The sequence below is a fragment of the Chenopodium quinoa genome, unplaced genomic scaffold, assembly GCF_001683475.1.
Source record: "Chenopodium quinoa cultivar QQ74 unplaced genomic scaffold, ASM168347v1, whole genome shotgun sequence".
Lineage (NCBI taxonomy): Eukaryota > Viridiplantae > Streptophyta > Magnoliopsida > Caryophyllales > Amaranthaceae > Chenopodium > Chenopodium quinoa.
The window spans coordinates 1,799,706-1,825,896 of record NW_018744128.1 but is presented as its reverse complement, the minus strand read 5'-3'; the positions used below and the strand labels follow the sequence as shown (position 1 = coordinate 1,825,896).

At 33.6% G+C, this 26,191-nt stretch overlaps 2 protein-coding genes across 4 annotated transcripts; both read left to right on the top strand.

Moving 5' to 3' along the window:
• Positions 1 to 916: 916 nt before the first annotated feature.
• LOC110692790 (mediator of RNA polymerase II transcription subunit 34-like) lies at positions 917 to 20,852 on the top strand. 3 transcript variants are annotated; one of them, XM_021869866.1, is made up of 22 exons: positions 917 to 1,614; positions 2,359 to 2,939; positions 3,864 to 5,318; positions 6,819 to 7,039; positions 8,002 to 8,148; positions 8,243 to 8,458; positions 8,983 to 9,087; positions 9,198 to 9,302; positions 9,385 to 9,507; positions 9,602 to 9,690; positions 10,460 to 10,496; positions 10,587 to 10,620; positions 11,793 to 11,845; positions 11,916 to 11,993; positions 12,095 to 12,160; positions 13,439 to 13,505; positions 13,630 to 13,683; positions 15,558 to 15,665; positions 16,657 to 16,721; positions 17,702 to 17,780; positions 18,192 to 18,412; positions 18,644 to 19,081. In XM_021869866.1, the coding sequence occupies exons 3-22, from the start codon at positions 5,252 to 5,254 to the stop codon at positions 18,827 to 18,829; spliced, it is 2,121 nt and encodes a 706-aa protein (XP_021725558.1). In that variant the 5' UTR covers positions 917 to 1,614; positions 2,359 to 2,939; positions 3,864 to 5,251; the 3' UTR covers positions 18,830 to 19,081. The 3 variants fall into 3 exon arrangements, 2 of the variants coding, with proteins under 2 accessions (XP_021725558.1, XP_021725557.1); XM_021869865.1 differs by adding an exon at positions 20,668 to 20,852 and having other exon boundaries at positions 925 to 1,614; positions 2,359 to 5,318; positions 18,644 to 18,838; XR_002505531.1 differs by lacking the exon at positions 16,657 to 16,721 and having other exon boundaries at positions 925 to 1,614; positions 2,359 to 5,318; positions 18,644 to 18,820.
• Positions 20,853 to 22,747: 1,895 nt separating this feature from the next.
• On the top strand, positions 22,748 to 25,255 carry LOC110692789 (F-box/kelch-repeat protein SKIP25-like). The gene has a single exon (XM_021869864.1). It carries the CDS (start codon positions 23,841 to 23,843, stop codon positions 25,026 to 25,028), a length of 1,188 nt encoding a protein of 395 aa, XP_021725556.1. The 5' UTR covers positions 22,748 to 23,840; the 3' UTR covers positions 25,029 to 25,255.
• Positions 25,256 to 26,191: the final 936 nt, after the last annotated feature.

The following is a 26,191-nucleotide window of genomic DNA, read 5'->3' as shown; positions in this document are numbered from 1 at the left end:
TAGAAGATAATATGAGTATTAAATTATTAGTTGACATTTATTGCTTTTATTTGCTTTAAAGCATATTATACTTAAATATTTTGATGTGTATAATGGTAAAATTTCAATACGTTATTTAATTTTCGTGACATGTTTTATTGACTTGGATGAGAAAAGAAAATAGCAAACAATTATTTCCTCCTTTGTGAAAAAAACTCTTTAAATCATCCTTTATTATACACACTTTACCAACACTATGCATTTTTGCTTCAGTACATACTAGTATTTCTTAAACATGGAGTTGTTATTTTAGCATCTTGCACCTTTATTCTTTGCTCTTGTTCACAAGGAATCCATTTATAAAGTTGTTTTCACATGACTTAGCTTCTCTTTTCTTTATTTGTCACATATATGTTCTTCATCTTATTCTCACATCTTATTTTACCTACCAATTCAATACAATCTATAATTATTAAAGTAAAATCACTATTATTTTTCCCTTCTATTATTATTATTATTATTTTTTTTTTTTTTTTTTGAGAAGCCCCTTCCAAATTTCTTTAATTTTCCTCCTTTTTAAATTTTTTTATTAATTATTATTATTATGATGATGACGACTTGATTTATTATTATTATTATTACTTTTTTTAAGGAAATTGTTTTTACTTCCTTTTTAACTGTTTCTATTTAAAATTCCCTAAATTCATCGAATTTGAATTATTTACGTCAAATTTTCTTGATTATAAAACTTTGTAGTCAAGGGTGTGTAATATTCACTTGATTTTTACTTATTTGAACTTATATTAACTAATTTGAATTTATCTATCTGAACTTATTAGCCTTGGTTAACTCTTATCAAAACTTAGCTTATCTAAACTTATCAAACCCTGAAATAAGTGAAAATAATGTGAATAGAATTGGCCTAATTTTTATATTTTACCTATTGTTTTTTTTTTGTTCATTAATTAATTTGACGGATCTTAATTATATTTTCTGCCAAAGATTTCTTTAAAATAAATTAAGAATATAGAAATTGTGTTTACCTACCACCTAGAGCAACTCCAACAGTGTAAAATTAGGACTAGCTTGCAATTTATGAAACTAATAAATAATTAGCTTAACCATTGGAATTGCATTACCAAATTAGCTGGACAAAGCTATTCGCTTAGCTAAGCTAATTAGCTTAGCAAATTGTGGGAATTAAAAAAAATTAAAAAAATTATTGAAAATTAAGCCCTAATGACGTGGCATAATTAACCCGCCAAACTCTATCCACTCTATTAATCGACCCCTTATTCCGCCAAACTCATAATAACAAGTCCTTCTAAGCAACTAACTGCACGCACAACCGCACGATCATCCAATTAATCATGCAATCTCAACCGTCCATTACTTTTCTTGATCCACTATATATATCTGATACTTTTACCCGTTTTCTTAGTTCTGATTCCTTTTCTCTCTCCTCTTAACCATGTCTTCTTCTCTTCGATCAGATTTCTACAAACAATTTTTTGTTCTTCGAATCAATCAATTAATCGCTCTTCAAATTTATTGATAGTTTTGTTCAATGATTTATTTGATTTGCGTCGATTCGCGTTAATTCTTCACTTTTTGCAGATTTGATCGATTACGGAGGTATTAAGCTATCATCCGATCTTATTTATTCAATTCAATTATAATTTATATGCAAAAATTATGGATTTCTTGAAATATTTCGGCGTTTTTGCTTGATTTTGGTCGAATTTTATGATTCGATTGTCGTAGGAGATTTGAATTTGATTCGAATAGGTTTTCTCTGCCTTTCTTTGAATCGATTTATCTGTTTGATTATTGTTATTCAATCATATCAATTTAAAATAAGATCGTTGAATTTTCAAGATCATTAAATTTTTGATGGAGAAATTGCTTAATAGTTTGATTATTACATTATTTCTTTCGTTTACTTTAAATGAAATTTACGAATATTTCTGTCAATTTAAGTGAATTTTTCTGTTTGGATTGATTATATCTCTGTGAATTTAGGTTATCTTGGCTGTTCGCATGTGATTACATCGCAATTATTTCAAGATTTTGATTGCTGCATAAATCTGTCTTTGGTTATTGTTTTCGATCTGATTGATTATATCTGTATTTATTGCATGAATATTAAATTTAATTTTTATAGGTTTGAAATTGAAATTTAAAGTTCGTGTATGAAATTGATTTCATGCGATTTAAGAAGCTCGATTCATCTTTGATTGTTCGGCTAGTCGAATATATAAACATGATATGTTTTTGATGGTTTGATTAGACGAACTTATAAACATGATTCATCTTTGATTGTTCGGTTAGAAAATTATACAATCGATTTAATTTTGCTATATCGGTTGTTGGAACCAGGACTTTTGCAGTACTCTGACGTGAGGACGAGTGGTTTGGCTGATTTTCAGATGGTCTGCACGGTTCAGCAGGCTGATAGGGCTGTATAGGAAGATAGCTGCGTTGCGGTTTGGCTCTCCCAATTTTACGGTGTGTTCATATAATACTCCGATGTACTTCACAGTTGTGATAAATTACTCTCAATACATGTGGTATTGGTGAGTTTTATGTTATGTGGATGGAAAGCAGTAGTATTAGTTCGTATGGGCGGGGTTGTTTGGGAGAATGGAGTGTTTTCCTTGTTTTGGTGATTTGGTCTTGTTAGTCGACCTTTGCCATGTCGGGTGCGCTTGCTTGGCAGGTCATCAATCTTAATAAAAGATCTTTTTTGTGGTTTTGTTGGGAGATGGCACGGGGTTTTTCCCGGCTCTCCCAACCGTGTGTGCGTGTGTTGTGTCTGTTTTTCTTTATTTGTCTCCCTTTCCCTGCACCCCTTTGCGCTTGAATCATCAAACTCCACTGTTATTGCACCAACATCGAGCAAAGCCACTTCAAATGATTTCGTTGGACAACATATTTGGCCAAGATCCAATTTTGCCAAGGTATATTTATCAAATTCCATATTTATCAAAAATCCTTTCTAATTACTCGTACTATTTAGATTGCAATGTTATCTGCGAAGGTTAAGGTGGTGTCAGTACTCTTCATTAGTCCCTTGACATCAAGGCTGTCTTACAGTTGCTGTCTTCGAAATTTTTTGCATGCACAGAGCTCTGCTTTTTGAATCTTTCTAAATTGGGAGTCCTACAATCTTGTACGGAGTATTGAGAAATTCTGCTTATTTAGAACTTAATTTATGTTCAGAATGTCGAGCATGTAGAACATCTCTTCATTGACTTACCCATACAAAACATTCATTACGAACTTCAGGTTAATTATGTGGAAAGCTACATACAGTTCCCTTCATTGCATTTATATTTATCAAAAGAATAGCTAATTATGTTCTTGAATAAGCTACTCTGATTAAGCAACTTCCAAGCAATTTGTAGAGGGTATTGCAAAATAGATGTGATTACTACTTGCCAGCTGCACAGATAGGTTATATATTCCACTAGATTGTCTGCTGTACCAATCCTCGTTTATGTTTACGTTGCACCAATCCTCATATGTGGACACTGCACCAACCAGCATATATTTGTACGTAGTTGCCCCATACAGATTATAATTTTTGAAAACCACATTATTTGGGGTTATTTGGCAATCATGCCACCGTAATCCTTGAAGTAAATTCTAAGTTTATTTATTATGCATTCTGTTCAGGCATCTTGATGCTCAATTTAATTTAAACAATCTATTTCCAGCGAGCAATTTTTTTTCTTTTTTAATTCTGCTCTTTCTTGCTTGTGTTTGCATTTTACATTACTGTCTATTGAGAACAACAGTATTGAATCGTGTTTGGAGTTAGTGTTGTAATCGAAATTATATCATTCTCTTTGTACACTTTTGTATTAGAAGTTCTTCTACAGGTTTTGTACATTCTAGGTGCCAGACTGCTGATACTCTACGCTCTGTGGGCAAGGTGCTGTTCTGATTTCGAGGATCTCATCTGCACAAGTTTAACAGTTTAGCTGTTTGTTAGATTTTCATGGATGGTTCGCCTAGCAATGAGGCACTATCAAATATGTATTGCCAAAGCAATCAAGAATAGTTGAACTATTGATCGTTGATGCTTGATATGTTTTGCCAATGTCACAACTTCAATGTTCAATGTTGAATACCTGTTGTCAGAGTGAGATGTGCACCTATTAATAATATTTCCTTTATTGATTGTTTATTGTGACTATTTCCCAGTCTTACCTTTATTTATTTTTCAATTTAGTAGTATGATTAATAGATTAGAATTTGCTTAAGTTTTGTCCTTTTAATTTGAAGTTCCTTTGTGTTACACTTCCTGGGAGTTAAAGATGATGCTTATTGCAATCAATTTAGCTGAGACGCTGAGTTGCAAAACTTGCAATGTGAGATGATTTTAGCCTGCAATTTTTTTTTTTTGTTTTTGAGCTAGAGTAAAGTCTTTTTATGATGCTTAGTGGTTTCATACTATGTATTATGTGAGGTGCATCATGATCTATAAGCTCTAAATGGAAAGAGCGCCCAAATTATGTTTGGGAGGTTGGTGGTTCGAATCCATCTAGATCCGTTATTTCAATTTGTACATTTGGTTATATATGTGGATCATAGGAATTATGAAGTAATAAACGAAGTGTTACGATTTATAATTCGGTCTAAAAAGTTTATCCCAATATAATCCCCAATACAACAGTATTATTAACTTATACAAGCTTACACATCAACTCACAATAGCCACGAATTGGTTATTTATCCTACTCCATTTTGTTATGTTTTTTGATATCCAACATTCCTAATTGACTAAGAGCCTGTTCTGATTTACTGAATTGATTGGAGCTGAAATTGAAGAAAACAGTACCTAATTCACTTTGATTTTTTTTTTTTTGAAACATAATTCACTTTGATTTGGATTGAACTTTCGATTAAGACCAACTATTTCAAAAAAGAAAAAAAAAAGAAAAAAAAATCAATTTAAGACCAACTATTAAAAAAAGTCAACTTTATCTTAAAATTAAAAGAAAAGAATGGGCTAATGGTTGTAGGCCTTTTTAACTCATAGTGTACTCCGTATATATTCGGGCAACCCAAAGGCCTAAAGTATTGCTACCGATAAATAACAAGGGCATACATTACATAACATTTTGTCCAGTTTTCATTTAATTCGCAAATTTAATTGGGCAGTAGTGTCTTCAATTACGATTTCTGGGGGTTAATTTAATTGATTCAAAAGTACAAATTTTGTTGAAAACAAATTTTACATACACGAAGAGCGAAAATTCTGGAAATGGACTGCACCAATGAAGTTCTGGAAGAGCTGCTGAATGTGGAAGCCGAGCTTCAAGATGTTCAAGGTTTTTTCTTTTCTTGTTTATTTTTCTGGTTTTAAATTGCAGTATAATCTTGCATTTTATTTATGGGTAATTTAGTATTTGGGTAAATTTTATTTATAATCTTTCATATAAATATTTGTATCTTTCATGGCAAATTTTGCGTAACCAGAAAATGTGAAGAAAGAATACATTTTAGTTGAGGAAGACGATGAATTTTGGGTAAATGAAGCTTAGATAATTGATGCAAATTAGTTTTGGGGTCTGATTTTTCCGTGTGTACAATTGTTTGCAAATAGTGTATAAATCAACATTTTTGAAGCACCCATTAAATAATTGGGGTTTGATATGATTTCTGAGTTTCGAAATTTAGCTCATTTGATGTGTTTCGGGTATGATATGATTTCTGAGTTTCGAAATTTAGCTCATTTGATGTGTTTCTATATATATGGACTAATTCCAAGAACTTTAACATGTAAATAACAAAGAGCAGCAGTAAGAGCCAAGTTCTAATAATAATACTGAGTATACTTTAAGGATTTGTTTTTTTTTTTTCTTTTTTTGACAAAACTTTAAGGATTTGTTAGTTTTTGCCTTGGTATTTAAAATTGATGAGTAGGATTGCATCCGGTGTTGAAATGACGACATATATAGTGTTGCTAATTGATTTTGAAGTGACAAATGTTGCTTGATAAGAAAAGCTGGGTAAATGGACAGATAATAAGAATTGGAGAGAGTAACTATGGCTAGGGTGATCATGATGTTTTTTGTTCGGTAACCAAAGAGGAAGGGCCTAACAAAAGACATTGTGTTACTTATCTAACTGCCTGTATGATGATGTCCTGTTTGAAGACTCCTAGAGTTTGTTTTTAGAATTTGGTTTTGGAAAAGTTTGGTTTTTATGTATCGTAGAGAGGCCTTTAGCACTGGCTAGAGACCAAAGCAGTGTATCGAGCTGTTTTCAAAATGTAAAAAGAAGAAATTGAGAATTTCATGCAGTGATGCTATATATTCCAAAGGGGAAAAAATTCCCATTTGACTCCTCCGTCTAATTTCTTGTAGTCTATCCTTGTCCATCTTGGTCTTGGTTTGAATTTTGTAATATTAGCTTATCGGGGCTATTGTTTTGTGGCCTTGGGGTTTGAAATTTTTGTTTGGCAGTCTTTTATAATGCTGTTCTGTTAACTTTTCTAACTGCCAGTGTCAGTTGCTTAAGCCTGCCAGAAGATCGTCGCTCCCTTGTTAACACTTTTCACCTTCAATTTACAAGTCCGAACCTTGATTTTTAATACATCACAAATATAAGAAAGTGCTTAATACATAGAATAGCAATTACGTATGCTCTACTTATTTAATATGGATTGTCAATATATGTTGACCTTCAACCCAAATTCTATAAAAAAAAAAATAATAATAAAAATAAAAAAAAATAAAAAAATCTTCAAAACAGGAAATGAATACCTGAGTATAAGTCATCTAATTTGGTATGGTAATACCTGTTTATAATTTTGCATGGATCTGCAGATCAAATAAAGCTACTGCTAGATCAGCAAGAAAATTTGTATGCCAGACAATCTGAACTAAAGGCACTCCTTGAAGATTGTGAGGCATCAGGTAGCCACCGTAACGATGGTGCCTCAACTGCTCCAGAGGATTGGTCAGGGTCTTTTGGTTGGGATTCTGAGGCTGAGGATCTCCGACTAAAAATTTTTGGCATTTCTTCATATCGTGCAAATCAGCGGGAGGTAAATACGTTATCAACTTGTTTGTCTAATCTAAAGGAAATATAGTTTTCTCAAATCAGTAATGTTGTAAATTTTGCCTTCTTGTCGACAAAATTAGGTTGAATTGGGTTGAGATAATGCATGGTCTATTTAGCTTGAGCCTTAGGGTTTCCCGATTTATTGGAGTCCTCTTTTTATGTTGTGAATCCATTAGCTTAACATCATGATGAATTTAGTCTCTAGGCTGTGAAGTCCAGTTTAAATTATTTTCATAGATTCTCACAAAGCAAATGATTAATCTTAATCTTTCTAAAATTTAAGAAGTATCATGGCTGACTTGAGCAGCATATTTATGTCCATGGAAGTGGTGAAAGAGTTGATGGGCAGTATGTCACATCAACTGGTCTTTTGGGAAACTTTGAAGTTGAGCTTAATTTGTGTGCAGTTGCTGGTTAAGAGATATTGTGTGCATCAGGGTCAAGTAATGGGTTTTGGGTTGAAAGAATTGCTAGTGTGGGTTCAGTGTCTTTATCCTCAAAATTCAGATACTATTCTGGCCGAATACAACAACAATAAAAACAATAGAGGCTTAGCCCCCCCACCCCCGCAAAAAAAAAAAAAAAAAAAAAAAAAAAAAAAAAAAAAAAAAAGAAAAAAGGGGGGGGGGGAAGAAACATCTAGATTCTTGCTTTATTGGCTATTTTTTGGTGTGTTACAAAAAAGGTATTAAATATTTAAATCTATGTAAGTAATATGTTCTCTTCATGTTTTGGGGATTTTGAGGGTTAAAATACTTGTCGTGGTGGATTTTTTCTATATTTTAGGGTTTTCAGCATTTTTCTTTTATTTTAGTTTATTTATAAGAAAATTTATGCAATGAATTTTCCCATTGTTGTGACTTTATTTTTCTCCATGTTGAACTATATCCAGGAATCTACTTTTCTTTCTGCCATGGTCTGACCCTGTAAATTCAATTTTACTAGATAATAAATGCAGTCATGAGTGGTAGAGATGTGTTGGTGATTATGGCTGCAGGTGGTGGCAAAAGTTTCTGTTACCAGCTTCCAGCTGTACTTCGTGATGGGGTTTGCCTTGTAGTCAGTCCTCTGCTTTCTTTAATCCAAGATCAGGTATATCCATATATGCTAATGCTGCGTGAAGCAAAGCATTCATTGGTTTGCCACCAAACAAATCTAGCTATAAAATGTTGAATTTTTGCTTCAGGTGATGGGTCTGATTGCTTTAGGTGTTCCAGCATACATGTTGACTTCAACTACTAGCAAGGAAGATGAGAAGTTCATATACAAGGCCCTTGAAAAGAATGAAGGAGACCTCAAGATATTGTATGTCACACCAGAGAAGATATCTAAGAGTAAAAGATTTATGTCAAAGCTTGAAAAGTGCCACCATGCTGGCCGTCTTTCGCTCATAGCAATAGATGTGAGTTGAAATTGCTAATTCCTCCTTGAGAGTAGGAACTCATTTGATGTATGGTAATCACTTTGTACCTGGTGCTGTAAACAAATTAATACGTCATCATAAAAGAACTACAGCAATTTACTTAACTCCCTCCCACTTTCCTAACCAAAAAAGAACTTATATTGTACTCTATTCAATAAAGTTAAGACGGTTATTTGCTTGGTGGACTCTAGATAAAAAATTTAAAATAAAATAAAAAAAATCTTTCTTTTAAAATAGAATATGTTTGAATGGTGGTCGTCTGCTGAGACATATACAAGAATATGCAACTTTTCTGCTGTCAATCTATCATTAAATGCTCAGTTTTCGATTTTTTTTTTCCCTGTGTTAGCATTATTTTCTGCTCTCATTAATTTTAAATGTAGGGACTTATAAGTTTGATGTATCCTAAAAATTTTGGCTAACTGTGTTTATTGCTGCCATAGACAATGATTCTTGTTATAGCTGAAATTGTTAGCACGAGTCAGTAAGTCACTCTTTTGCAGGAGGCACATTGCTGCAGTCAGTGGGGTCATGATTTCCGTCCTGACTACAAGAACCTTGGTATTTTGAAGACTCAATTTCCAACAGTTCCTGTTATTGCTTTAACGGTATCCTGCCCTTTTTTTCTTTCTGCCAAGTTGTTTTTGTTAAAGAATCAAGTGTCCGATATATTAATTTTTATGTTTTTAAACCTGATCTTTTCTCTTATTATTTTCAGGCAACTGCTACAAAGAAAGTCCAACTTGATCTGATGGAGATGTTGCATATACAAAAATGTGTAACATTTATTAGCAGTGTGAACAGGCCAAATTTGTTTTATATGGTTAGTAGACATATGAGTGCTTTGTTTTCTTATTTGCCTGGCTGCCAGAGTTTCCAATGGTTATTTCTGTTTTCTTGCACAGGTGAGGGAGAAGTCATCAGTTGGAAAGGTGGTGGTTGATGAAATTGCTGATTTTATCAGTGGATCATATCCAAATAATGAATCAGGAATAGTTTACTGCTTCTCTAGGAAAGAATGTGAGCAGGTCAGTTATACGGCTTACCTTCCACAATAGATAGTTTACTGTGAACTATAACCTTTTTGGTTTCTGACAATTTTCTGTTTTTTCTGAAAAATAGGTTGCAAAGGAATTACGTGAAAAGAGAATTAAAGCTGATTTTTACCATGCTGATATGGAAGTTAGAGACCGTGAAAATGTTCACATGCGGTATGGTCTAAATTTTCTATGCATCAATCATGCAGCATAGCAATTCATTGTTCTGTCCTTTTCTTTTTTTTCCTGTTAAATTTTCCTTTTCTATTCTTTCCATTTTTTAAATTTTACCATCCCAGCTCACAAGCTGATGTTCGCTGTCACCCCATTATTAGCTTTGTAAGATTCGCTAACAGCTTCCTTTTATATAGTCACCTTTGCCGCTTAACACCTCAAAATTGTTTTCAAAACACCTATTTTTTCAGACCTTTTTACATGTAGTCCATTGTAATGATACTAGCTTTAGGTAGATTTAAGTGGATCCTGTTTACCTTTGTTGTTTAAGTGGGTCCTTTTTTTAATGATAGTTTTCAATTAAAAAAAGTATTTTATATACTCATAACATGTTGTGCTGCTTCTTGATCATGAGAATATGTTATCTTTTTGGATGTTGATTCTAATTACTCTTGGCTTTTACTTTTGGGTTTGTTGCCCTTTTAAGGAGAACTATTGTTGCCTTTATTTCATTTCTTGTCATCGATCCATTCTATGACTCATCACTTCTCTGTATGTACATATCAATTGATGCAATATAAATGTGTGGTAAGAGTATGTTAGATCACCCTTCACTTTCACAGTGTCTTTTTGCGAACCTTGATATCTAGGTTGACTATATTAAATATGTAGTCTTTATTTTAATTGTTTTTTATGAATAAGTGATGGTTCTGGAATTGGTGATTATTGGCATATTTTTGTCTAAGTTGGTATTTCTATCACGATGCAGGTGGAGCAATGGCAAATTACAGGTCATTGTTGGGACAGTAAGATGCTAGCCAAAATAATTCAGTTGTTTATCATCTATACTTATCGGGTGAATGCCTGCCTTATTTCACTGTGATCGTGTCTTTCAGGTGGCATTTGGCATGGGAATTAACAAACCTGATGGTTTGTATTGATATTACCATGTGTACACTGCTATGTTCTCCTTATGTTGTTGACCTCTACCTTCTTAATTGTCTCTTGATAAGCTTGAAGACAATCATTGCTGAATAGTATGCATCCCATTCCCATCCCTATTACTCAGTCTCTTGATATTGTAGTACTCTTTCCTAGAAATTATCATCAAGTCTGCTCCTTACTTTCACAACAAACCCTCTGGCAACTTATACGTAATTTTAGCAGGCACATGATGATGCTAAGAATGACTTAATATCCTTAGGAGTCATACTAGATACCATGGATCATAAACTACACTTGGTTTGGAACAACCCTGGTTTAACCCATCTTGTAGGTTACCATTCACTTCTGAAGGATCATTTGGGACCCAATATCAAGATTAGAGTAGGTTATGGAGGAAGCCTACAAGGGTCATTGGAGGCCATTGTAAATCATATATGGCACCAATGCAGCTGCAGAATGGGCACAACTGAAGTGGGTTATGGAGGAAGCTTCTTAAGCTGATTAGATACCCTCCGGCATCATGTGGCTCCCAAGCTTCATTAGGGCCATATAGGGAGGGTCATATGGTTAACTGGCATAAAGCAATGGAAAGGCATAGAGTTGGTCTAAGTATGGTTCTTAGACCATATACACTACCAAGCCTTAAAAGCCTTCTAGAGAACCCAAATTAAGGCTATATTCAATGTAGTTGGTTATGGGGATCCATTAAAGCAATTTGGTGCTTTATGAATGCCAAAAAAAATGTGGATGCTCTATGGAGCTCAACAACACTTTGGAGGCTCTAGATAGCTTTTGTTATCGTGCAATGAGAGTGAGATATATCTTTTGAGATGCTATATTTGTTTGGGCATCGATGGTTTGGGTTTCTGAGTAGTAATCTCATTGGATTTAACACATACCATCCTTATATATTATGTTGGACTATTGGAGCATATGAAGACTGTACTTGGGTGCTTTAGTAAGGGAGAGGAATTCCTAGTATTTCCTTGTCATTTTGCCAGTGCATTTGCTTTATTCATACACTTTTTCATTCTTCAGTCTTGTCTGCAACAGGTGTATGCTGGTTTTACCTTGTATATGCGTTAATCTGTTCCCTTTTTGCTCCTTTGTCTTTTAACAAAAATGCCTATCGAGCTAATACATTGGGTTGTTTACAGTCAGGTTTGTTATTCATCACAGTCTGAGCAAATCTATGGAGACATATTACCAGGTTTCTTTCTTCAAATCGAATTTGCTCTCCTGCAAACATTTGTGCTGTGATTTATGTCCCTTGGCTTCAGGAAAGTGGACGTGCTGGACGTGATGGACTTCCGGCGGAATGCCTTCTCTACTATAGGCCTGCTGACATGCCTAGGCAGGTAAAGTTTCTGGGTCTCCTATCTGTCAATCTATTTTACTAATCATGACTTGAAGGATTTACTCTCCCCTGCCCCTCCTTTGTGTGTTGCTTCTCTGGCAGAGTTCAATGGTCTTCTATGAGAACTCCGGTCTGCAGAATCTCTATGACATAGTACGGTATTGTCAGGTACTGTTTTGTTATATCATCAAGTAGCATGACTTTCAGATTGAAGAATATGTTGATTAAAATCATTAAATAATTTGATTACACAGTGTATCTGACCAGGCCATAGCAGTTTTGGAAAATAAAAATAATAATATATCAGTGTTAGAAGTGCATGCCTCTGAACAAGTTAAAGAAGCTAAGTTCTAGAAAACGCAATGCATATGACTTTAAAAAATATAGTACATAAAACCAAAAAGGGTCATGAGGTGGGGAGGAGGAAATATTTTTTTTCAATAGGTATTTTGATGGTAGAGTGAGTTTCACCATAGATTGGTACTTGACAGCAATAGTTTTTTCACCTCCACGACATCCCTTAGGATGTACAAGGATGTACAAAAAGGCTGGTGGTCAGCGCCAGATCAGTGTAATGGACTGACTTAGTATTTTCTGATTTAAAGACTAATTTAGAGATAAAAGCTTGATAATTTAGATTAATAATGGCAGAATTTGGATACAAAAAGATAGATTAATAGCTTAAGGCTATCACTGTCTTGATAACTTTAGGTTATCACTCTCCTAGTAACTTGAGGTTACTACTCTCAACATTTTTCCTCACAATTCACATGATAGCTAATGCATATACTATATTACTATCCCTTATTTATACCAAGGCTTAGGAATAAGGACTACTAACCTAAAAGTACTAAATTTCCCAAATTACCCTTGTTAATGTTAGTCTATTACAATCAGACTCTGATCTGGTGTAGTCATGTAGATCCACTGTATGCTCTGAAAACATCAAAGCTCAAATCGGTTACGTTTCCACAATTATATCCAGGTACCTGTTTCAAGTGGCCCAGTTTCTGAGTGCTGGATTTTGGACCTAGAGTCACTAAAAAGTATTTTCCTCTTCATTTGATGTTAACTGTAACTTTTAGTTGATTTAACATACGAATCCTCATTAAACAAACTAGCCAAGTAGACACTTCCCTTTGTTTCTAGTTTCAGTTCTTTGCTTCTTTAGGAATGATCTTAAGCAATCCAAAACCGGGTCTGAATCCTTGAGCTAGCATGAATTTAAAGACTGGATTTAGGATTTGTAGTAGGCGGTTGGATCTCAAATAAGGATGCTTATATTTTTATATCTGTGCGGGGACCAGAGGACTCAATGTCCATTTGTTTCTTCTTTTTAAATTGAAGAAAATGTGCTCCATAACTGTTTTTCAATATTGTTTCGTTTTTACCTGTTGGTATATGTGTATGATATTTTTATATTCAAGAAATTAATTTTGTTTGCAGTCAAGGACTGGGTGCAGGCGAGCTGCATTTTTCAAACATTTTGCTGAACCACTGCTAGATTGCAATGGTATATTCTTTATTTTTTTCTTTCTTAAATCTTCAGCTTCCTTAGAGATTTCAAGAGTTACAATGACTACATGTTTTGGCTGATGCTGACTGGTTCTCATAATACTTTGGTGTTGTTTTCACAGGGATGTGTGACAATTGTGTATCTTCTAGTGAGGTCAAAGAAATTGATGTCTCCTGTATGTATTGTGATGATACTTATCTTTCTGTTTTTATCTTAAATGTTTCTTTCCTTAAATTGTCATATAAAGAAAATATTTTATTTATGAGCTTACAAAGATCAGCGGGCCAGGCAAACATATATTACATGGAATAAATGACAAATCTCTCTTCATTTCTTACAACCAACTTTCTTAAATTGATCGCCTCACCCACAATAAAATAATTCATTGTAACTATACTCAAATATTACTTTCTTGCTATTTTGATTGACCTGAATGAGAGACCTATGAGGTTATGATTGAATTCATTTATATTCAACAAAGAAATTTTATTCACAAATTGCCCTTATTATCATTAATGACCTCTCTTATTACTTGTGAAGGGATATAGTCATATAGATGCTTTTATTTGTTAACAATGCTAAGTAATTTAGATCATATATCAATTTTGAGACAAATTAAAAGAAAATTTTTGACAACCATAGTCAGATATTGATAGCGGTAGTACTAATTTTCTTTTTCAACATTAACATAATTATTTTCATGATAGTAGGAATACATTCTTCTACAAGAAACTATAGGGAAAAGTCATGGCCAAAGACTTAAAGTAGGGAAGGCATGGCATAGATGGTGACTTAATGCAAATTACAGTTCTGGGATATTCATCCTAGGGTCATTACAGGTTATTAATAGCTATAAACGCTAACTAGTCAGTCAAATAATGGACTAATGAGAAGGGGTGTGTCGAAAGCCAGTTGGATGGATGGTTAAGAGCCGAAGTAGATGGTCCCAAACACTAAAGAGCCATGATGTGGTCCCACGAGACCCAAGGGAAGCATTTTCTAACGTACAAACTTTCTGGGTTCAGAATTAGTATATAACTCCAAAATGAAGGATGTAACACATTCAGATTTTTTTATTTTATTTTTTTAAAAAAAAAAAAACTTAATTACCTGTTGGGGGTGCCTCTCGGTGTCATAGAAGGTGGCTTTCAGGCTTTGAACCATATGTAACTTGAAAAGGTCTTGAGAGCTTGAAGTATTACCCGGTTGATAAATAATTAAGTGGCATAGGAGATGTTTCCAACCACCCAAGGGGTACCAAGGGCACATGGGAAACATCTCGACGTCCAACCTTTCTGGGTCTTAGAGAGAGTTAATTCGCTAAGCAGTCATGTCTATTCATTATCTCTCATGACAGTTTAGCTTTTTGTCCTGGTGACTCGTCTCCTTATAAAAAAATATTTTTCTTTTTCTGTAAACTTTTCTCTTATAAAGAAAAGAAATTCAATTTCTTTTGTCACAGTTCTTTGTATATTCCCTCTCTTTTGTGCCTTAAGCCGTTTTGCTGCTGTACTGAGTGCTTCCATTTTTTGAAATTTATTTGGAGTTTGTGATTCTCAGAGAATGCATCCTACTAATTGCTTGACAGTAGTACATTATGGCTTTAGCTGTGATTATCATGATTATGATTATGCTAGGAATTAGCATGGTTTCTGACCAGATTACAGCTCTAACTATGGCAGAAATTAGGGAAGAACAATGATGATTATATTGATAATAGGTGAATTACACTAGTAGAAGGATAATTCCACTTTTGAGAGGTGGATTCTCTCCTAATATGAGCTTTCGAGAGGCTCACTCTCTCCCAATAACATAACCTCAACAATATTCAACATGATCCTTACTCCTCCTAATGAGGTCTATATATAGAAAGTCTCATAACTAACTCTAACTTATTCCTCAAGACACTACTAATAGGCTATGACTAATGTGCCCCTCCCTCACATACTGATTCCTTGCAGATTAGTCTGTTATCTTCTGTAATGTTTAAATATTATTTATAAGAAGTGCAATAGTCTCTTATGTGCTCTAATTGAAAATCATGTGCAGGTCATGCAAAAGCTGTGATTTCTTTGATACAAAATATACAAGAAAAAGATCAGAGAGTCACAATGTTGCAATTGGTTGACAAGATGAAAGTAAAACAGAAAGACTTAGGTATGTGTGAAACTTATGTACATGGCAAGCATGATTTAGTTTGCTTAGTGTAATAATTTTACTGTTGTCTTTATACTTTCGAGCCTTAGACTTCATTTCTCAGAAAAAGCAATTAACTTAATCATTTTTTAGTATCAACTCAGGACTCTTGTAATATGGTCTACGTGTTGTGTCCGTCTTTCTAACTTTCAGATTTTGAACCTTAGCTGTATGCTGTTATGTGTGTGTCCCTTGCTTTTCTTTCTTTTTCCAATGCATAAAAATTCTCCCAACACTCTGTATAAGTTCCCTTGTTAGAAGCAAAAGGAGTAGAGAGAGGCAGCCGCAGGTTATCAGATAGTAGTCTAGACTCTTGACATAGTAATAAATAAAAAATTGAGGTCTAGACACTTTTACAATTTACAGTCATACTGTTTATAGCCCATGGTAATTGCATTCTGACATTGCAGTCCAAACCACTTTCTCATAGTCTTTCGGTATCAACTCTAATCTAGTCATGTCCATTACTAATGGAGCAGAAAGAGTGATGATGATATATCAATTTTGGGATATAATGGATATAATGTCTTGTGCTTCTCAATTCTTAGTGAATGTGTTAATGCATTTTCAAATATAAATGACCACTGTAAATTCTTAGCAAGGAGCCAGTTTGAGGTACGAGTAATGATATGGTATGAATTCTGTATCTTACTGAGTCGATATATGTATGTTACACCTGGAACTGCTCTGTTATGAAGTCTTCCGCTTATCAAGTAGTCTCGGAATTTAACATGTGAATTTTGTGAGATGTTGGCGCTCACGTGTTGTTGACCTAGCTATAGTGAGTCATATACTTGTAAATTGAGACATTAATTTATGGACTTTTTTTGGTTTTAAACCTCTAGTTTTTCTATTCAAATTGCATGCTTGTAATCTCATGGTTCTATGGCACCTGGTTAAGTTAGATAGCAATAAACATCTTAAGTTTCAGTATGCTGGTTTGATTTGCCAGATCCAGACCTGAAAAGAGATCATATGGAGCAACTTATCATCCAACTAATTATAGATTGTGTTTTGGTAAGGAGCCTCTAATTTTCCTGTTAAGGTTTTCTTTGATATCTCTTGCTCATTTGCATACCAGGTTTTTTTTTTTTTTTTTGACGGGACATTTGCATACCAAGTTGATACATATGTCATAGCTTCAGAAACATTGTGTCAACTCCATTGTAATTTATTTAAAAATGGATATAATTGTCCACAGCCTAAACCTTGTGGGATAGCTAATTCACCCTAAAAATAAATAGGATTAAATAAAGAGGGAAGAGAGAAATTGAGACTGGATGGAAAGATGGAGAGAAGGATAAGCAGAAATTAGAATCAAACGTCAACCTACCAAAAGAAAGGATATAAGTCTTGTCCAGATTTTCTTTGGACATCATTTAAAAATTTTGCAGCTTTCAAACTCACATAGTATCTCTTAGATTTCATAGTCGATGGGTAGATCACTGGTCATCTGCTACAAAATTTTGCTTGCAAAACATGTTAACGTTTGCAATACATACTGACAAGACCTTATCTGTGTGGCCTGTGGAAATTTTACAAGTAATAGATTTAAAGAAATCTATCTAGACTACAAGTTTAACAGTTTTCTCTTTAAGAGGATTATTATGTATGTAAAGATGACACTTCCATCTTTTGAGTCCAAGAGGCAACAAAGTTTGACAATGATGGTTTGGAGTTGAGATAAGGAAATCTATATTTTGCAAAAGACTTGAAGCTTGTGATAAGTTTTGGATATACCACAGTAAACTCTAGCCAAAATCAGGAGCTGGTGTAAAAGTTATTGTCTACATTCCCCCGAAAGGATTGAACCTGGCAGGCTGGCACCTGACATACTGTTGTAAAAGTATCTGTATATAAATATACCTATGGATTTGATAAACCTATTCCTTTCTATTCCATACTTTTCTGTATTGATATGATATCTATTTTCTTTCAAGTGTGCTAATCAGAATCTAAATGGAATATGACTAACCACTTTTTATAATTGTATGCAGAAAGAAGAATTTCAACACACAGCGTACACAACAAATGCTTATGTGACATTAGGTCCATTGGGAAAACAGGTCTTACAAGGTGAATTTCCTGCCTTCTGGCAATTATTCTCTGTCTAGATCTTTGTGGTTAGGATGGGAAATTGCTATATATCGAGCTTGTTGTCCACCTTATTCAGTATGAGTGAAGGCCTTAATGGTGTAGCAGGGACAAATTATTTGCAATTGTAGCCTTTAGGGTTAAGGACTTTAAGGTTATAAGCCTCTTTGTTCCCCATCTAACCTAGGTGGGATCTCTCTCTGAAATCGTACCTCTTTTTTTAATATTGGAACTGAGTGAGTAATAAGATATTCGAGAAGTTTCAATCATTTTGTTCATGCTGTCATCTTTGGTCTTTTCTTGATACGAACATTTTGTTATGTAATCAGTTTCAAGCATTTTATTCATTACTTGGCTTCAAATTTTAGCTTCCTTCTCAAATGCTTTATGCAGGAATGAAAACTGTGAAGCTTCAAATCTACTGTGTTAAGGAAATTAAAGCTGGGGTTGTGAAGTCTGCTAAGCGTAAATCAGCATCATCCAATTTGGAATTCAGGCTGGATGAGCTGCGTAAGGAACTTGCTTCACTTCATGGAGGAATATTCCCTCATTCTATTTTATCTACTCAGCAGATCAACGTGCTAGCTGCTGAAAAACCAGATTCAATAGAACAGGCAAGTCTCAATATATATAATATACCCCTTGATTTTCAAAATTTTAAACTTCTTTGCGGACAGGTGATGACAATTTTAAGTTGCAAATGTTTAATGCTGTGAATGCTTGACTCTTCAGTAACTCAGATACAATCTTTGCCTACGTAAATGTTATTCTTCAGTAGCTGTTTTTTCAGTTTAAAGACGACTTAGATTCTTCACGTGTCTGAACAAAAATTGTGTTCTCTGCAGTTGGAGAAGATAATCGGGAAGGTGAAAAGTGGAAAGTATGGAAGTAGAATTCTTGAAGAAATTGCCCATTGCTCCGCGTCAGGAAATCCTGATCCTGACATCAATGAAGAACAAGACGATAAAACTTCAAAAAAGGCGAAGAAAAAAACTCCTGTTCTTATAGAATGCAGCGAAGATGACGAATAACATATATAGGTTAGTGAGACTGATAATATAACTATAAATCAGTACTATATTGTTTGATTATACTGCCTCTACTTCAATATAATCGCACCATTTTGACTTTAGGCACTATTTACTTGTCTTAATTTCACCATATTTTTCAACTGATATTTGAAAACAAATTAGTCTGGTATTTGCTTTCTTCTCTGTTTCTGTTATGCTTGTACACTGTAATCATTACTCATTAGCTTCTTATGTCAATTGTAGTCCTTGTTATCCTTCTATTCAGGGGTTCTCTATATGGGCCGGATTGATACGCGTTGTCCTCTCAAGTCCCTTTCTTCTTATTAAACTATTAACTCACTTCTTTCTAAAAATATAATTTTCCGACAAACCACACTTTAAAATTTTATTCAAATCAACTCATCTTTCTAAAATTAAATATCGGATAAGTAGATGCTTTTAAAAAAAAGACAAAGTAGAACAAGTATGAACACAAATATGACTCGTATAGAGAGGAAAGTCGTAAGCTCATAACTAATCTTAATTAAAATCTATATTTACAGTACAAGTGTAAAGAATAAAGCTTTTTCCATGCATTAAATTGTCAAATATTTTTAGGTATTTCTTTTCTTATAAAAGAAAATTACTCATGAAAATTAAGTGGTAGAAGTAAGAACCCCAAATGAATGAATAAATGGGACCTACAGATATTCTTAGAGATTTTGGTTGGAGTGTACCTTACTATAGTAATTTTCAGATAAATAATTAAGGTTCGAACTTCAAACAACAGTCCAAAATTGCCTTTTTGCCACTCAACGAATTTGCCTTTTGAAAATAAAAACCAACCAAAAAGCTTTATTTTTTCTTTTATTTATTTATTATATTAATATTGTTATTAATTTTCTTGTGAATCAAATGACATCTCACGTACTAAACAGCTCACTAAAAATTCAATGCAAAAAAGCCGCCTTTATTCCTTTAATGTGAACCGACATTGCATGGTCCATCTTTCTCATCTACAAGTTTGTATTTAACCATGCAATTAATTAGTAATATATTTCCTCCGTCCTAAAATTACATTCCTACTTCTATTATTTAAACCTCATTTAATAGAGAGAAATAGGGATGTAATTTAGAGACGAAGGGAGAACTTTAAAATGTTTGCATGGTTTATACTCGTATTGAACGGTAAGAGTCTCACGATGTTCCTTTTCACGAAATTAATAACTGGTGCAAAATTATACATGCGGGTGCAAATAGATTTGAGGAATAGACATTAGGAGAGAGTATGACTGATATGACTGAAATTGCTTATAATGGGACAATATCGAAATGAAGCTCAAAATAAAAATACAAGGCAAATAAAAAGAGGAGAAAGTATGACTGATAGGCAGTTTTTACACGATAGGTCTTCACTAGGAACAGTTGAGGTTAAAGTAGTGAAGATGTAAAGTAATATATTATTTGTGAGATATAAAATATTCCAAAGTGAAGTATATTATTTTCCAAATAAGCTTTACCTAAGCTAGTAAATGGCTCATGTTTGAACTGAGCTAGCTAGGCTGTTGATGACCCCATACCAGCTAATAATTTGGATGAGGTGGGGAAATCCGTATGATATGTAATGTATGGGTGTTACATGTTGCTTCGCAAAAGTCGCTTTTTGCATTTATATGGAAGCTTGACATTTAATTTTGTACACATTACTTAGGTGTTCTATAATATTTAACTTTATCCTTATTTGCAAAATTTATTATAAGTTTTTTTTTTTAACTTTTCCAATTTGGCATATCATCGAATTACATAGAGAAATTTCATAGGAAATTCACTGGACTGAGATCTTTTATTTTGTTGTTTAGTGAGTCACTAGGGCGGATGATGAGAATTGATCACAAGATCTCTTGGAATCATGAGGGGAGATATTTCATTTTGATTTCGATATATTATACTAAGTAATTGATAAATAATAAGTAATGTTATTTATTTATTATGATAAAATACCTTGTATGTAATTTAATCTACTCTGTAATAAGTTACTACGGAGTAATGTTTATTCTTTTTGAATAGTACTAATGTTTATTCTTATACATTAAATAGAATCAATTCTGCATTGATTTGAGATTTTGAGATATTATTTTATTATAATTGACATATTTTGGATTTTTTTTTTCACTTTTCACATACTAACTTTGTATATACCTTTTGACTTTTTGAGTATATCTAAAAAAACAATTAGTATTGTTAATATACTAACTAGTGAGTAGCCCAGGCGTTGCCCCGGGTTACACCTATTATAGACGTGCAATTGATAAGGCTTTTCAAAACTGCAATTGTCATTGTTAAACCAAAATTGAGTAATTTTTTAATTAAACATTGTGGTTTGCACTTAAATAATTTTATTTTATTTTATTTTTTTACATATTAATAACATACTTGATAATTGACTTAGATGGTGAAATTCTTATCTTTCTTATAAGAGGTTGAGGGTTCGATCCTCCTTACCCTTACGTTTTTATTTGGTCTTAGGAATGCCTTTTAATATATTATAGATATAGATTTGAACTTTAATAATATTAACTTTTAAAATAAATTTTAATGTTTGATTGGACATATAAATGATCAAACTCATAAATTGACAAGTATGTCAAATTTGATTGTTTCAATTATTATAAAAGGAGAATGTATTTTTTTTTAATTACAAATTATTCCCATGGTTTCAAAAAAAAAATAAAAAATAAAAAAAAATTATTCCCTTCAATGAAAGTCCATAAAATTATTAATGAGTGAATATAACATGGAAAACATGGTAAGAGTACAGCTTTTCAAACATACAAATTAAACTTTCATAATCAATCAAATGAACAATAATGGCTTACTATACAATTAATGTATGAGCCACTACATACATTTAGCCTTACGAATGAAGGATAATTCTCTGCTCAACCTAATCTAACAAACTTGGACCATTGGACCACTTGTATAGAACAATTGTGTTTTCAAATATGATAATTAATATATATATCCAAGTGCTACATGCTAAGAAAGTGATAATAAATAATAATAATAATGGAAAGCACTTGTATGTTAGTGTGTAATTTATTTTTCTTTTTAATGTTTCAACTTATAATATTAGTTGATTAAAGTTTTCTTTATAAACATAGTATGTCAATAATAATATACGGAGTATCAAACATCAAAGTCATCAAGGCCAGGTTTAGGTTTGTGCAATTTTTTTATTTTTATTTTTTTTTTAAAAAAGAAAAGAAATATCGAGGTCTATTTCTCATGTTCAATATACAAATATGTATGTGGGCCTCTAAAAAAGGAATTACGACTTAGGAGAGTTCAAATTTTCATCCTTTGATTAATAACCTATACTAAAAGCAAATCTTTCATGACACTTGTCATTACTATATAAAAATAAAAAAAAAATCCGCCTTTTTTTCTTCTTTCTTCTTTTTTTATTTTATTTTATTTTTTATTTTTTTTGTGCAAAATCTTTAAGTATATTATTTATTACTCCTTATGATATTTTCTTTTCAGTTTGATAATCATATTTCATATATACCAAAATGAAATAATTTTGAATATCTTTTATATACTTTACATTTTGTAATATTATTGTCAAAAATATTTAACATCCGTGCATTGTACGGGATTTTAACCTAATATAGTAATAAAATTCAAAGCAAAGTAGTTAAAGAACTCGATTTGACTTAAAATATTGACTTTGTGTTTCTCCTAAAAAAAAATAATAAAGAAAGAAATTTCTTTATAATATTGATTAAAATTAATTTACTAAAACTTACATGATGACATTTAATTAATAAGTATTCTCTTTGTTTCTTTTTATTTGTTACATTTGATATTCATGTTCTTCAATGTACATATTTGATTATGAAAATCCGTTCAAAAAAAAAAAATTGATTATGAAAATGTCTAAATAAACATAATTATATATAATAATTAAAAAAATAAAAATAAAAATTAAGACAAAATTAACAATACACCACATGTTATAATTTTAATCTTTAAAATAGTATATGTTCAAAGTCCATGCTTAACACTATACACTGATCAAATTGAAACACTTTGGGAGAAAAAAAAAAAAAAAAAAACCGAAATATTGAATACTAGCACCAATAAAAAATTTATTTTTTTTATTTTTAAAAAAAATAAAAAAATATTGTAGCAAAAAGGCCTACAAAAAGAGCCAATTCTCCATCCAAAAAAGTTGGCAAAAGGCAGCATAATTCCTGCAAACTTAAAAAAGATGCCCGTCTTATACTTTCCACTTTCTAGTAGCACGTGCATGATGATAACATAAAGGTTGCCTAACTTACTAACCCCAAATTTAATTTAAAGTAGCACGCTACATTCCTCTATCTACTTCCTTTATCCACCTTGTGTTCCAAGACAAAATCATGCTTGTCAAAAAAAAAAAAAAAAAAAAGTTGGGATTCTCTTCATCTAAAATCTGATTTTCAGAAGGTCTGATCTGAATTATTATTATCTTATCTAATTAATAATTTGACTAAATTTTAACCGCATTTCAATACTAATCTATAAAGAAAAACATTATCAAAATAGATCTTGTTAGATTTGTCTCATCATGAACTCTTCAAATATGTAATTTTCATAATTTTTTTTGCAATACGTAATTAACGATATTTAGCAATAAGTAAATGATGATTAAAAGTTTTGATCTTGTCTAAGGTTTCTGGTCTGGCCTAATATGATCTGAATATATTAAGAAATAAGTAATAAGTCCTAAAATAAGTTGAAGAGAACATCTCCTCCAATAACAAGGTTGTTTAAATCTCAAAAAGAAAGGTAAAAACTCATTGTTTGTATAAAAACTTTTTTTTTTTGAAATAAATAAATATAAAAACACCCCAAAAAGAACCTATCAATTTAAGCCCAAGTCCTCCACTATTATCCTTTACCACCTCCCTTTCTCTACCACACATCTTTATTTCTTTCTTTTTAAACACACCCTTCCCTCCTACCCCCAAAAAATACTAAAAAATCTATGTCCAGAAAAACCCCAAAACTCTCCTACCATGATAGTCCCCACCACCACCACCGCAACAACCGCCGTGATCACCACCGCAACCGCAACCACCACCAACAACACAATGATTCCACAAAAAATGAACAACAACTTATACCTGGTCTTCCAGATCATATTGCACAATTAATCCTCTCTATAATCCCACCTTCATTACTTTATACAATTTCCCATTCATGGCGTAGTTTCATCTACTCCTCTCTTTACCCTCCTTTTTACTCTCTTTACACTCTTTTGATCCCCAATATTACCATCAATTCTTCTCCTTCAAATCCTCAACAATTTCTTACTCCTATTTCTTTCTTTGCTTTTGATCCCATTTGTTTTAAATGGGAGCCTCTCCCAGCCCCACCACCTTTGTCTCTTCTCCTTCGGCACCCGCCTTTCATCTCCCGCGACCTTCCGGTCCAGTCTGTTACGGTTGGTAACAGACTGGCTGTGGTCGCGGGGACTACAGAGCACCTTGCTCCCGCCTTGTCACGGCCCCTGGTGTTTGACCCCATCTCGAGGGACTGGCGGTATGGTCCGCCTGTACCAGTGCCCCGCAGGTGGTGTGCTACTGGGGCACTTGGTACGTCCCTTTATATGGCGAGTGGGGTCGGTCCTCATTTCTCCACGGATACCGCCCGATCCGTGGAGCGGTGGGACTTATCCAGGGGCCTTGACAAGTGGGAGAAGGCCAGCTCCCTCCGGGACGGGCGGTTCTCCCGGGAGGCGACCGATGCTGTTGGCTGGCGCGGTCGCCTCTGCATGGTCAACGTCAAAGGTGACACTGCCAAGCAGGGAGCTATCTACAGCGCAGAAAAAGACCTATGGGGTGACATGAAGGAAGGTATGTTAGGCGGGTGGCGGGGCCCAGTGGCCGCAATGGACGAAGAAATGATCTACGTGGTGGATGAATCCAAAGGGGTTGTGAGGAAGTACAAGGAGGAGACAGATGGGTGGGTGGATGTGGTAGAGAGTGATAGGCTGCGAGGGGCGCTGCAGATGGCGGCTCGAGGCGGGCGGCTTTGCGTAGTTTGTAAAGGTGGGAGTGAGATAGTTGTGGTGGATGTGGTGGCATCGCCGCCGCAAATGTGGGTGGTTGAGCCACCACAAGGGTTCAATGTTGGTGCGGTTCATGTTTTGCCAAGAATGAGTAGGACCTAATCAAGTTTGAACTTTCTTTAACGTCCTACACCATACATAAAATAGTGGTAGTTTATATCAAATTAAAGATCTTAAAAGATGTATTCTATTTATTTAATTTTTTGGTTGTAAGAAAATCTTGGATTTTTAATGAAAGTATGAGAAAGATTTTGTATGTTATGGTAAGAAATACTGTATGAAAGATTTGATGACAAAGTCAAATGAAAACTTTTTAGTTCATGTAAAAATTGTCCACAGATTTAAGTATTGTCGTATTGTCAATCAAAATGTCAAAGAAAAATGGATTACAGTAGTTCACAACTTTACATTTTGCTACCTCGGCTGATTTTTTTTTATTTTTTTTTGTAGGGAAAAGTAGTAAATCAATTCAACAAATAATAAAAACAAAAGAAGCATTTTTAAGGTGGATTTTATACTTTTCAAACCAAAGATTTTGTATATTTATAGGTGTTATACAATGTTTCCCACGTATGAAAATTAATTGATTTTTTGAGGAGGAAACAAAATTAAAATGGACTCGTTCACACTTCACATCCAAAGACAGTGAACCTTCATATACATTTGTGTAAGAACATAAAAATAAAGAGGAAGTTTAGTCAACTCGGTATAGGTTTGCAAGAATGATCTCTTCAAGCTCATTATTAAAATTTGATCGCATAACCTCTTGATTGTAGGAATGTCAGTGGGGCGGGTTAAGTAGGAGACCCACCCCAATGGGGCGGGGATGGGTCTCGGTTTGGCGGGTGGTGGGGCGAGGATGGGGATAAAAACAATACCCGCCATGTGTGATGGGGCGGGGGTGGATTTTAAGTTGTACCCGCCCCATCCCCGCCCCGCCCCACCCGCCCCGCTTCGTACCCGCCCCATCCCCACCTCATACCCACATCTATATATCTTTTAAAGCAAAATTACATACTTTTATTCTATTTATAAAATAATTACATGAAATGCAAATTATAACACTTTGTACGACACTTATATTATAACACAAAATGTATATAGAATGTTTTATTTTATAATTTGTATTAACTATGTAAGATTGTGTATTTGAGATACGGATATTAGGTGGATCTTGGGTGGGGATTAGGCGGGTCTTTGGTGGGGATTAGGTGGGGATGGATATCCAAGTGGGGGTGAGGCGGGGATGGTTTTGGAGTTGTACC